The 14,315-nt window shown below is 50.6% G+C and overlaps 1 protein-coding gene and 1 long non-coding RNA gene across 5 annotated transcripts in view; one reads left to right on the forward strand and one right to left on the reverse strand.

Annotated features, from left to right (window-relative positions):
- Window positions 1–14,315, reverse strand: part of engase (endo-beta-N-acetylglucosaminidase) — a 26,523-nt gene continuing 12,208 nt past the window's right edge. The window contains exons 7-14 of one of the 2 annotated variants that reach the window (XM_052513364.1): window positions 12,572–12,743; window positions 12,057–12,163; window positions 10,772–10,883; window positions 9,466–9,650; window positions 7,231–7,373; window positions 3,154–3,223; window positions 1,938–2,049; window positions 1–1,311 (exon numbers count right to left, since the gene is read on the reverse strand). In XM_052513364.1, the coding sequence (XP_052369324.1) occupies window positions 928–1,311; window positions 1,938–2,049; window positions 3,154–3,223; window positions 7,231–7,373; window positions 9,466–9,650; window positions 10,772–10,883; window positions 12,057–12,163; window positions 12,572–12,743 (1,285 nt within the window). In that variant the 3' untranslated portion in view covers window positions 1–927. Of the gene's footprint in view, window positions 1,312–1,937; window positions 2,050–3,153; window positions 3,254–7,230; window positions 7,374–9,465; window positions 9,651–10,771; window positions 10,884–12,056; window positions 12,164–12,571; window positions 12,744–14,315 lie in introns of both variants that reach the window. The other variant, XM_052513363.1, reaches the window with a different exon arrangement.
- Window positions 4,247–7,299, forward strand: LOC127927259 (uncharacterized). 3 transcript variants are annotated; one of them, XR_008126716.1, is made up of 5 exons: window positions 4,247–4,288; window positions 4,479–4,856; window positions 5,186–5,297; window positions 6,610–6,761; window positions 7,158–7,299. It is a non-coding gene; the product is annotated as an uncharacterized LOC127927259 (long non-coding RNA). The 3 variants fall into 3 exon arrangements; XR_008126717.1 differs by lacking the exon at window positions 6,610–6,761 and having other exon boundaries at window positions 5,186–5,411; XR_008126718.1 differs by lacking the exon at window positions 6,610–6,761 and having other exon boundaries at window positions 5,186–5,373.

Raw genomic sequence — 14,315 nt, forward strand, 5'->3', positions numbered from 1 at the left:
GGGGAGTGTCTATGTATTGCGGGGAGTGTCTATGTATTGCGGGGAGTGTCTATGTATTGCGGGGAGTCTCTATGTATTGCGGGGAGTCTCTATGTATTGCGGGGAGTGTCTATGTATTGCGGGGAGTGTCTATGTATTGCGGGGAGTCTATGTATTGCGGGGAGTCTCTATGTATTGCGGGGAGTCTCTATGTATTGCGGGGAGTCTCTATGTATTGCGGGGAGTCTCTATGTATTGCGGGGAGTCTCTATGTATTGTGGGGAGTCTCTATGTTCTGCTTGAAGTATCCTTCCCTTGACACTGGACTGTGTTCTGGCTTCCTGTCCAGTCCTGCTTGCTCTGCACCCAGAAGACACTGGACTGTGTTCTGGCTTCCTGTCCAGTCCTGCTTGCTCTGCACCCAGAAGACACTGGACTGTGTTCTGGCTTCCTGTCCAGTCCTGCTTGCTCTCCGAGGATTCAATCTGGGGGCACGTTGTAGAGAGCTCTCAACAATGCACCTTTTTAAAGGCAATGTCCCTGCATCTGCTCAGATTGCATTCACAGTAAGGGCTGCAGATGTCGGCTCAATCAGGAAGTACCTACAGCGTGCTTCATGTTGACTTCTGGCCTTAATTGAGTTCCCCTAATTGTTCTGGGAAGATAATTATATATATATTTTTAATACTTTCTTGACTAGAATAAAATGGTTTAACTCTATAGGTGACTAGGGGGATCACATCACTACAAACTAGCTTACTGAATCAGGTTATCACTGACTGGCCAGGAGACAGGAAGTGGAGTAGCAAGTCCAGTAGTACATCTCAAATGGCACCCTATTCCCTATATAGTGCACTACGGCCAGAGCCCTATGGGTCCATGTAGTGCGCTATATAGGGAATAGGGTTCCATTTGGGACAGCCTGTACATTGCTACCCTTTCAGTGTCTTATGATTGGTCCGTCCTCTCCTCAGTATAACTGAGACTCCTCCTCCCCCATTGGGACTCAGGAACACGGAACCCCTCCCGGGACACGGGTTCCACCACCAGTTCTAGAAGACCTGGAGGTTCTGGAACCGTCAGCTCGGTCACCCGGAATAAGGGGCAGTAGGCTCGGCCAATCAGGGCCAGCTTGCCAGATGGGATCCGGGGGTCTGGACCCCTCAGCCGGCGCCAGTACACCAGGAAGTGGCGTACGAGTTGGGCAGGGTAGCGCCAGCGCAGGGTGGCGTTGAGATTAAGTTTATTGGCGCCCCTCAGCCACACCACGTCATAGAGACACACACTCTGGACTGGGAGGGGAGGGACGGAGAGGGACTCAGCGTCCAGGATCTGGGAGGAGGGAGACAAAGACAGACATCTTATAGGAAACACGGACACACAAATCAATCACTTTTATAAATGACTCAAATGTACAAACAGTTACAACATTACTTATACTGAACAAAAAGATCTGGGAGGTGGAAAACACGACTGGTTCATTCTACTGTATGTGGTGGCCAGGTGGGAAGAAGGACTGGTTCATTCTACTGTATGTGGTGGCCAGGTGGGAAGAAGGACTGGTTCATTCTACTGTATGTGGTGGCCAGGTGGGAAGAAGGACTGGTTCATTCTACTGTATGTGGTGGCCAGGTGGGAAGAAGGACTGGTTCATTCTACTGTATGTGGTGGCCAGGTGGGAAGAAGGACTGGTTCATTCTACTGTATGTGGTGGCCAGGTGGGAAGAAGGACTGGTTCATTCTACTGTATGTGGTTATATCCTACCGGTGGGCCTATAATGCTCTTAGGATTGTTCTAGAAATCTCACTTTTTTTTCTCTGTGCGTACGAACATTCTAAATTCCGTATTTTAAAACAGTTTCTAAACAATATTGATAAGTGAGGCCCCAGGCCTAAGAGTCGGGGACAGATATGATTCTGGTGATGGGTAATTCTGTGGTGAGGTCTCTCTCTCTCACCATAATCTCTCCGACCCGGCATTTGAAGGGTGTGTCCTTATCTCCTCCATCACGCTGCACACTGACACACACATCCCTCAGAGCACAGCCCTGCAGCTCCAACTGGGAACACCTGGCACACACACACACACACACACGTTATTACAAACAGTATTACTAGCCTATATCACACACACACACACACACACACGTTATTACAAACAGTATTACGAGCCTATATCACACACACACACGTTATTACAAACAGTATTACTAGCCTATATCACACACACACACACACGTTATTACAAACAGTATTACTAGCCTATATCACACACACGTTATTACAAACAGTATTACTAGCCTATATCACACACACACGTTATTACAAACAGTATTACTAGCCTATATCACACACACACACGTTATTACTAACAGTATTACTAGCCTATATCTCACACACACACACACACACACACACACGTTATTACAAACAGTATTACTAGCCTATAACACACACACACACGTTATTACAAACAGTATTACTAGCCTATATCACACACACATACGTTATTACAAACAGTATTACTAGCCTATATCACACACACACACACACACACACACACGTTATTACAAACAGTATTACTAGCCTATATCACACACACACACGTTATTACAAACAGTATTACTAGCCTATACACACACACACACACACACACACACACACACACGTTATTACAAACAGTATTACTAGCCTATATCACACACACACACACGTTATTACAAACAGTATTACTAGCCTATACACACACACACACACACACACACACACACACACACGTTATTACAAACAGTATTACTAGCCTATATCACACACACACACACACACACACACGTTATTACAAACAGTATTACTAGCCTATATCACACACACACACACGTTATTACAAACAGTATTACTAGCCTATATCACACACACACGTTATTACAAACAGTATTACTAGCCTATATCACACACACGTTATTACAAACAGTATTACTAGCCTATATCACACACACGTTATTACAAACAGTATTACTAGCCTATATCACACACACACACGTTATTACAAACAGTATTACTAGCCTATATCACACACACACACGTTATTACAAACAGTATTACTAGCCTATATCACACACACACATCTCTCAGAGCACAGCCCTGCAGCTCCAACACACACAGAGGTCTTCTTACCTGACAGTCCATCCGTCTGGGTTCCACTGTCCACAGCTCTGAGAGAACTGTCTCATCAACTGGTGGTCCTCTGTTAAAGCAACAGGCTCAATACTGCTGGCTACACACACACACACATCAATAATACTACAACACTTTACAACTCAGGTATATCTTGAACTGTGTGTGTAATGACTCACTAGGTATATCCTGAACACCTGTGTGTGATATGACTCACTAGGTATATCCTGAACTGTGTGTGTAATGACTCACTAGGTATATCCTGAACACCTCTGTGTGATATGACTCACTAGGTATATCCTGAACACCTCTGTGTGTCATGACTCACTAGGTATATCCTGAACACCTCTGTGTGATATGACTCACTAGGTATATCCTGAACACCTCTGTGTGATATGACTCACTAGGTATATCCTGAACACCTCTGTGTGATATGACTCACTAGGTACATCCTGAACACCTCTGTGTGATATGACTCACTAGGTATATCCTGAACACCTCTGTGTGATATGACTCACTAGGTATAACTGAACATCCTCTGTGTGATATGACTCACTAGGTATATCCTGAACACCTCTGTGTGATATGACTCACTAGGTATATCCTGAACACCTCTGTGATATGACTCACAGGTATATCCTGAACACCTGTGTGTGATATGACTCACTAGGTATATCCTGAACACCTCTGTGTGATATGACTCACTAGGTATATCCTGAACACCTCTGTGTGATATGACTCACTAGGTATATCCTGAACACCTCTGTGTGATATGACTCACTAGGTATATCCTGAACACCTCTGTGTGATATGACTCACTAGGTATATCCTGAACACCTCTGTGATATGACTCACTAGGTATATCCTGAACACCTCTGTGATATGACTCACTAGGTATATCCTGAACACCTCTGTGTGATATGACTCACTAGGTATATCCTGAACACCTCTGTGTGATATGACTCACTAGGTATATCCTGAACACCTCTGTGATATGACTCACTAGGTATATCCTGAACACTAGGTATATCCTGAACACTGTGTGTGATATGACTCACTAGGTATATCCTGAACACCTCTGTGTGATATGACTCACTAGGTATATCCTGAACACCTCTGTGATATGACTCACTAGGTATATCCTGAACACCTCTGTGTGATATGACTCACTAGGTATATCCTGAACACCTCTGTGTGATATGACTCACTAGGTATATCCTGAACACCTCTGTGTGATATGACTCACTAGGTATATCCTGAACACCTCTGTGTGATATGACTCACTAGGTATATCCTGAACACCTCTGTGTGATATGACTCACTAGGTATATCCTGAACACCTCTGTGATATGACTCACTAGGTATATCCTGAACACCTCTGTGTGATATGACTCACTAGGTATATCCTGAACACCTCTGTGTGATATGACTCACTAGGTATATCCTGAACACCTCTGTGTGATATGACTCACTAGGTATATCCTGAACACCTCTGTGTGATATGACTCACTAGGTATATCCTGAACACCTCTGTGTGATATGACTCACTAGGTATATCCTGAACACCTCTGTGTGATATGACTCACTAGGTATATCCTGAACACCTCTGTGTGATATGACTCACTAGGTATATCCTGAACACCTCTGTGTGATATGACTCACTAGGTATATCCTGAACACCTCTGTGTGATATGACTCACTAGGTATATCCTGAACACCTGTGTGTGATATGACTCACTAGGTATATCCTAAACTGTGTGATATGACTCACTAGGTATATCCTGAACACCTCTGTGTGATATGACTCACTAGGTATATCCTGAACACCTCTGTGTGATATGACTCACTAGGTATATCCTGAACTCTGTGTGATATGACTCACTAGGTATATCCTGAACACCTCTGTGTGATATGACTCACTAGGTATATCCTGAACACCTCTGTGTGATATGACTCACTAGGTATATCCTGAACACCTCTGTGATATGACTCACTAGGTACATCCTAAACTGTGTGTGATATGACTCACTAGGTATATCCTGAACACCTCTGTGTGTCATGACTCACTAGGTATATCCTGAACACCTCTGTGTGATATGACTCACTAGGTATATCCTGAACACCTCTGTGATATGACTCACTAGGTATATCCTGAACACCTCTGTGTGATATGACTCACTAGGTATATCCTGAACACCTCTGTGTGATATGACTCACTAGGTATATCCTGAACACCTCTGTGTGATATGACTCACTAGGTATATCCTGAACACCTCTGTGTGATATGACTCACTAGGTATATCCTGAACACCTCTGTGTGATATGACTCACTAGGTATATCCTGAACACCTCTGTGACTCACTAGGTATATGAACATCTGTGATATGACTCACTAGGTATATCCTGAACACCTCTGTGTGATATGACTCACTAGGTATATCCTGAACACCTCTGTGTGATATGACTCACTAGGTATATCCTGAACACCTCTGTGTGATATGACTCACTAGGTATATCCTGAACACCTCTGTGATATGACTCACTAGGTATATCCTGACACTGTGTGATAAGACTCACTAGGTATATCCTGAACACCTCTGTGTGATATGACTCACTAGGTATATCCTGAACACCTCTGTGATATGACTCATAGGTATATCCTGAACACTGTGTGTGATATGACTCACTAGGTATATCCTAAACTGTGTGTGATATGACTCACTAGGTATATCCTGAACACCTCTGTGTGATATGACTCACTAGGTATATCCTGAACACCTCTGTGTGATATGACTCACTAGGTATATCCTGAACACCTCTGTGTGATATGACTCACTAGGTATATCCTGAACACCTCTGTGTGATATGACTCACTAGGTATATCCTGAACACCTCTGTGATATGACTCACTAGGTATATCCTGAACACCTGTGTGTGATATGACTCACTAGGTATATCCTAAACTGTGTGTGATATGACTCACTAGGTATATCCTGAACACCTCTGTGTGATATGACTCACTAGGTATATCCTGAACACCTCTGTGTGATATGACTCACTAGGTATATCCTGAACACCTCTGTGATATGACTCACTAGGTATATCCTGAACACCTCTGTGTGATATGACTCAGAGGTATATCCTGAACACCTCTGTGTGATATGACTCACTAGGTATATCCTGGGTGATATGACTCACTAGGTATATCCTGAACACCTGTGTGTGATATGACTCACTAGGTATATCCTGAACACCTCTGTGTGATATGACTCACTAGGTATATCCTGAACACCTCTGTGTGATATGACTCACTAGGGACAGGGGTGATAGGGACTCACTAGGTATATCCTGAACACCTCTGTGTGATATGACTCACTAGGTATATCCTGAACACCTCTGTGTGATATGACTCACTAGGTATATCCTGAACACCTCTCTGTGATAGGGACTCACTAGGTATATCCTGAACACCTGTGTGTGATATGACTCACTAGGTATATCCTGAACACCTCTGTGTGATATGACTCACTAGGTATATCCTGAACACCTCTGTGTGATATGACTCACTAGGTATATCCTGAACACCTCTGTGTGATATGACTCACTAGGTATATCCTGAACACCTCTGTGATAGAGAGGTATATCCTGAACACCTGTGTGTGATATGACTCACTAGGTATATCCTAAACTGTGTGTGATATGACTCACTAGGTATATCCTGAACACCTCTGTGTGATATGACTCACTAGGTACATCCTGAACACCTCTGTGTGATATGACTCACTAGGGTATATCCTGAACACCTCTGTGTGATATGACTCACTAGGTATATCCTGAACACCTCTGTGTGATAGGGACTAGGTATATCCTGAACACCTCTGTGATATGACTCACTAGGTATATCCTGAACACCTGTGTGGATATGACTCACTAGGTATATCCTAAACTGTGTGTGGATGACTCACTAGGTATAGGGGAACAGAGGGTGTGATATGACTCACTAGGTATATCCTGAACACCTCTGTGTGATATGACTCACTAGGTATATCCTGAACACCTCTGTGTGTCATGACTCACTAGGTATATCCTGAACACCTCTGTGTGTGCAGAGTGTAGCATCAGCAGTCTTTAACTCCAGAGAGACAGTGACCCCAGGAGACGGCTTATAGATCAGAGACACAAAGACCCTGGAGGATAGAGGCACCTGGAGAGAAAAGATCCTGGGAGGGGAGAGAGGAAGAAGAGAGGGAGCAATGGGAAGGGGAAGAGAGGGAGAAGAGAGGGAGCAATGGGAAGGGGAAGAGAGGGAGAAGAGAGGGAGAAGAGAGGGAGCGATGGGAAGGGGAAGAGAGGGAGAAGAGAGGGAGCAATGGGAAGGGGAAGAGAGGGGAGCAATGGGAAGGGGAAGAGAGGGAGAAGAGAGGGAGAAGAGAGGGAGCGATGGGAAGGGGAAGAGAGGGAGAAGAGAGGGAGCAAGGGGAAGGGGAAGAGAGGGAGAAGAGAGGGAGCGAGGGGAAGAGAGGGAGAAGAGAGGGAGCGAGGGGAAGGGGAAGAGAGGGAGCGAGGGGAAGGGGAAGAGAGGGAGCGAAGGGAAGGGGAAGAGAGGGAGCGAGGGGAAGGGGAAGAGAGGGAGAAGAGAGGGAGCGAGGGGAAGGGGAAGAGAGGGAGCGAGGGGAAGGGGAAGAGAGGGAGCGAGGGGAAGGGGAAGAGAGGGAGAAGAGAGGGAGCGAGGGAAGGGGAAGAGAGGGAGCGAGGGGAAGGGGAAGAGAGGGAGCGAGGGAAGGGGAAGAGAGGGAGCGATGGGAAGGGGAAGAGAGGGAGCGAAGGGAAGGGGAAGAGAGGGAGCGAGGGGAAGGGGAAGAGAGGGAGCGAGGGGAAGGGGAAGAGGGAGCGATGGGAAGGGGAAGAGAGGGAGCGATGGGAAGGGGAAGAGAGGGAGCGATGGGAAGGGGAAGAGAGGGAGCGATGGGAAGGGGAAGAGAGGGAGCGAGGGGAAGGGGAAGGGGAAGAGAGGGAGCGATGGGAAGGGGAAGAGAGGGAAGATGGGAAGGGGAAGGGGAAGGGAGAGGGGAGAGAGGGGAAGGGGAAGAGAGGGAGCGAGGGGAAGGGGAAGAGAGGGAGCGAGGGAAGGAAGAGAGGGAGCGATGGGAAGGGGAAGAGAGGGAGCGATGGGAAGGGGAAGAGAGGGAGCGATGGGAAGGGGAAGAGAGGGAGAGAGAGGGAGGGAGCGAGGGGAAGGGGAAGAGAGGGAGCGAGGGAAGGGGAAGAGAGGGAGCGAGGGGAAGGGGAAGAGAGGGAGAGAGGGAGGAGGGGAAGGGGAAGAGAGGGAGCGATGGGAAGGGGAAGAGGGAGCGAGGGAGGGGGAAGGGGAAGAGAGGGAGCGAGGGGAAGGGGAAGAGAGGGAGCGATGGGAAGGGGAAGAGAGGGAGCGAGGGGAAGGGGAAGAGAGGGAGCGAGGGGAAGGGGAAGAGAGGGAGCGAGGGGAAGGGGAAGAGAGGGAGCGAGGGGAAGGGGAAGAGAGGGAGCGAGGGGAAGGGGAAGAGAGGGAGCGAGGGGAAGGGGAAGAGAGGGAGCGATGGGAAGGGGAAGAGAGGGAGCGATGGGAAGGGGAAGAGAGGGAGCGAAGGGAAGGGGAAGAGAGGGAGCGAGGGGAAGGGGAAGAGAGGGAGGAAGGGAAGAGAGGGAGGGGAAGGGGAAGAGAGGGAGCGAGGGGAAGGGGAAGAGAGGGAGCGAGGGGAAGGGGAAGAGAGGGAGAAGAGGGGAAGGGGAAGAGAGGGAGCGAGGGGAAGGGGAAGAGAGGGAGCGAGGGGAAGGGGAAGAGAGGGAGCGAGGGGAAGGGGAAGAGAGGGAGCGAGGGAAGGGGAAGAGAGGGAGCGATGGGAAGGGGAAGAGAGGGAGAGATGGGAAGGGGAAGAGAGGGAGAGATGGGAAGGGGAAGAGAGGGAGCGATGGGAAGGGGAAGAGAGGGAGCGAGGGGAAGGGGAAGAGAGGGAGCGATGGGAAGGGGAAGAGAGGGAGCGATGGGAAGGGGAAGAGAGGGAGCGATGGGAAGGGGAAGAGAGGGAGCGATGGGAAGGGGAAGAGAGGGAGCGAGGCGAAGGGGAAGAGAGGGAGAAGAGAGGGAGCGAGGGGAAGGGGAAGAGAGGGGCCATAGCATTTGAATCTTTAAAGCTGTAAGAGGAATATACAAGCCCTCATGAACACACACTCCCCTACACACTCCCCTACACACTCCCCCACACACTCCCCCACACACTCCCCTACACACTCCCCTACACACTCCCCCACACACTCCCCTACACACTCCCCTACCTGGCGCAGACTTTAGACAGCATGGAGGGTAGGACGCCCTCTACGAGCAGAGAGTTGCCCCCGCTCCAGGCATCTTCAGGGCAGCCCTGGGTCCTCAGCCAGCCCTCCCCCTCGAGGGTCTCTCTGTAGTATAGGGGTTGCAGCTCCTGGGCATCCAGGTTGAACCAGCTACGATCCACCTCACGCTACACAACCCAGCAGACAGACACACACAGGACAGGTCAGAGGGTAACTACAGGACACGAATAGGACAGAATCCCATCCAATGATACATATTGCAGTACAATGCATTCCAAAGAAGACCCAGATCCTTGTTGTTATGAGTCGTGTGACAGTCATGGAATTTTGGACACCGACAATTGGGCAGCCAAACGACCGCAGTCTCCGTAGTAACCGCTGAGCACATTTTCTCCCTTCCTCCTCTCCTAACTGCATGTGCTGCCATAGAAATAAAATTAATAGAACAGGCGTCCCCATTCAAGTCAATTATGGCATAATGGGTGGACTGGCAGCCATTGCGAGTGTACCCCATAGGAGCAGAGCAGGAAGTGTACCCATAGGAGCAAAGCAGGAAGTGTACCCATAGGAGCAGAGCAGGAAGTGTACCCATAGGAGCAAAGCAGGAAGTGTACCCATAGGAACAAAGCAGGAAGTGTACCCATAGGAGCAAAGCAGGAAGTGTACCCATAGGAACAAAGCAGGAAGTGTACCCATAGGAGCAAAGCAGGAAGTGTACCCATAGGAACAAAGCAGGAAGTGTACCCATAGGAGCAGAGCAGGAAGTGTACCCATAGGAGCAAAGCAGGAAGTGTACCCATAGGAGCAAAGCAGGAAGTGTACCCATAGGAGCAAAGCAGGAAGTGTACCCATAGGAGCAAAGCAGGAAGTGTACCCATAGGAGCAAAGCAGGAAGTGTACCCATAGGAGCAGAGCAGGAAGTGTACCCATAGGAGCAAAGCAGGAAGTGTACCCATAGGAGCAAAGCAGGAAGTGTACCCATAGGAGCAAAGCAGGAAGTGTACCCATAGGAGCAAAGCAGGAAGTGTACCCATAGGAGCAAAGCAGGAAGTGTACCCATAGGAGCAAAGCAGGAAGTGTACCCATCAATATGTGCTGTGATTTGTTAATACAATTCAACTGACAAATACATTATATTGCATGAGCCACATCAGTTAACATCATTTGAATGAAAATTCTACATTATCATGGAAAGTATTGCATCACAATACTCAGGCAGCCATGGTGGGGGCAATTTTATGAATATTCTGGACATAGAACCCGTCCTCTGATTGGTTGACTCACTCACCTGTCCCCTCCAGTAGAGGCTGGTCCCAGCACCCTGGCAGAAGGAGGAGACGAAAGGGAGGGGCGACGAGGGCCGGTGGACATACAGGAAGTCAGACAGAAGAGACCAGAACCTGCACACAGGAAACAGGATGTGACATTGTCGGATACGACATAGGAGGGTCACTTTCGACTGTTGCTGTGCTACGTGTGGTATGAGTGACCGCTTTTATAAGAGAGAAAATATAGTCTATTTTATTAGATTATTCAACAGGGACCATGTATAACAAACATGGCATCAGATGTTAGCGCCAGGTGTTAGCGCCAGGTGTTAGCGCCAGGTGTTTGCGCCAGGTGTTTGCGCCAGATGTTAGCGCCAGATGTTAGCACCACATGTTAGCTACATGCCTTGTACTCATCTACAGTTCTTAGATAGACAGCATCACTTCATATTTCCCAGAGGCATTTAAGGTGTGGTGTTCGATAAAACATCCCACGACATCATACAAAAACCCCAAAACAACCACAGCGCTCCACTAGACAAAAACCCCAAAACAACCACAGCGCTACACTAGACAAAAACCCCAAAACAACCACAGCGCTCCACTAGACAAAAACCCCAAAACAACCACAGCGCTACACTAGACAAAACAACCACAGCGCTACACTAGACAAAACAACCACAGCGCTACACTAGACAAAACAACCACAGCGCTACACTAGACAAAACAACCACAGCGCTACACTAGACAAAACAACCACAGCGCTACACTAGACAAAACAACCACAGCGCTACACTAGACAAAACAACCACAGCGCTACACTAGACAAAACAACCACAGCGCCACACTAGACAAAACAACCACAGCGCTACACTAGACAAAACAACCACAGCGCTACACTAGACAAAACAACCACAGCGCCACACTAGACAAAACAACCACAGCGCTACACTAGACAAAACAACCACAGCGCTACACTAGACAAAACAACCACAGCGCTACACTAGACAAAACAACCACAGCGCCACACTAGACAAAACAACCACAGCGCTACACTAGACAAAACAACCACAGCACTACACTAGACAAAACAACCACAGCGCTACACTAGACAAAATCCCCAAAACAACCACAGCGCCACACTAGACAAAACAACCACAGCGCTACACTAGACAAAACAACCACAGCGCTACACTAGACAAAACAACCACAGCGCTACACTAGACAAAACAACCACAGCGCTACACGAGACAAAACAACCACAGCACTCCACTCGACAGTAAAAGCAGCAGAAGTTCATCTCACTTGTCCTGTTCCTTCCTGAAGTCATTCTTGTCTGGGATGGACTCGTACACCCAGCCTGGAGCAAAGATGGCCGTGGAGAAGTCATGTTTACGAATCATCTCCAGAGCCTGGGGAGGGAGGGACTGGTGTTTATATATTGTTACGAGCACACACCACTTTATGATCACACACACACACACACACACACACACACACACACACACACACACACACACAACCATAATAAACTCCACTTCTTTAAGAAGACACACACGTACCTGTGACTAAGCACTGACACCCCCCTTCTCCCACCATCTCTCTACCCCCCTCCCACCCACACACCCCACCCTTCTCCCTACCCTCCCCTCCCACCCTCCTACCCACACACCCCACCCTTCTCCCACCATCTCCCTCCTCCTCCCCCTTCCCCCCCTCCCCCCCCCCCCCTCCGACCCCCCCCCTCTGACCCTCCCCTCCGACCCTCCCCTCCGATCCTCCCCCACCTACCCTCCCCCTCCTACCCTCCCAGTTCTAACCTTATTAGTCTCCAGCTTCCCCCCCACCACCTCTCCCCTGGCGAACACGTCCACCCCAACAAAGATGTCCGCCAGCCGGCCCTGAGCAGCTGAGTAGGCCTTCATTCCCTCCAGGTTCTGCTCTGTCCAGTTATAGTTGGTGAAGATACCATCACACGCTGAGAAAAACACTCTGAGAGAAGGGGGAGTGGAGAGAGAGAGGTGAAGGGGGGAGTGGAGAGAGAGAGAGGTGAAGGGGGGAGTGGAGAGAGAGAGAGAGAGAGAGAGAGGTGAAGGGGGGAGTGGAGAGAGAGAGAGGTGAAGGGGGGGAGGGAGAGAGAGAGAGAGAGAGAGGTGAAAGGAGAGAGAGGTGAAGGGGGAGTGGGAGAAAGAGAGAGGTGAAGGGGGAGTGAGAGAGAGAGAGAGTTGAAGGGGGAGTGAGAGAGGTTAAGGGGAGTGGAGAGAGAGAGGTTAGGGAGGGAGTGAGAGAGAGAGAGAGAGAGAGAGTGGAGAGAGAGGTGAAGGGGGGAGTGAGAGAGGTTAAGGGGGAGTGGAGAGAGAGAGAGGTTAAGGAGGGAGTGGAGGGAGAGAGAGAGGTTAAGGGGGGAGTGGAGAGAGAGAGAGAGAGGGGTAAAGGGGGGAGTGGAGAGAGAGAGAGAGTGGTGTAAATTATCTCCCCTGTCCACATTTTCCAGTCCCTCACCCTCTCACCTCCTCTCCCCCTCCCTCACCTACTCTCCCCCTCCCTCACCTCCTCTCCCTCACCCTCTCCCCTCCTCCCTCACCTCCTCTCCCCCTCCCTCACCTCCTCTCCCCCTCCCTCACCTCCTCTCCCCCCCTCCCTCACCTCCTCTCTCCCCCCTCCCTCACCTCCTCCCCTCCCCTCCCTCTCCCCCTCCCTCCCCTCCCTCCCCTCACCTCCTCTCCCCCTCCCTCACCTCCTCTCCCCCCTCCCTCTCCCCTCCCCTCTCCCCCTCCCTCACCTCCCTCCCCCTCCCTCACCTCCTCCCCCCCCCTCCCTCACCTCCTCTCCCCCTCCCTCCCTCCCTCCCCCCCCTCCCTCCCCTCCCTCCCCCCCTCCCCCTCACCTCCTCTCCCCCTCCCTCACCTCCTCTCCCCCTCCCTCACCTCCCTCCCCTCCCTCACCTCCCTCTCCCCCTCCCTCACCCCTCCCCCTCCCCCTCCCTCCCCTCCCCCTCCCTCCCTCCCTCACCTCCCCCCCCCCACCTCCCTCCCCTCCCTCACCTCCCCCCCTCCCTCCCTCCCCTCCCCCCCTCCCCCCTCACCTCCCTCCCCCCTCCCTCACCTCCTCTCCCCCCCTCCCTCACCTCCTCTCCCCCTCCCTCCCTCCCTCCCCCCCCCTCACCTCCTCTCCCCCTCCCCCCCTCTCCCCCTCCCTCACCTCCTCTCCCCCTCCCCCTCCCTCCCCCCCCTCCCTCACCTCTCTCCCCCTCCCTCCCTCCCTCCCCCCCCTCCCTCCCTCCCTCACCTCCTCTCCCCCTCCCTCACCTCCTCTCCCCCCCTCCCTCACCTCCTCTCCCTCCCCCTCCCTCACCTCCTCTCCCCCTCCCTCCCACCTCCTCCCCCCCCTCCCTCACCTCCCTCCCCCCCTCCCTCCCTCACCTCCTCTCCCCCTCCCTCACCCCTCTCCCCCTCCCTCCCTCACCCCTCTCTCCCCTCACCTCCTCTCCCCCCCCTCCCTCACCTCCCTCCCCCTCCCTCCCTCACCTCCTCTCCCCCTCCCCCCCTCCCTCCCCTCCCTCCC

This window comes from Oncorhynchus keta, unplaced genomic scaffold (genome assembly GCF_023373465.1).
Source record: "Oncorhynchus keta strain PuntledgeMale-10-30-2019 unplaced genomic scaffold, Oket_V2 Un_scaffold_1014_pilon_pilon, whole genome shotgun sequence".
Classification (NCBI taxonomy): domain Eukaryota; kingdom Metazoa; phylum Chordata; class Actinopteri; order Salmoniformes; family Salmonidae; genus Oncorhynchus; species Oncorhynchus keta.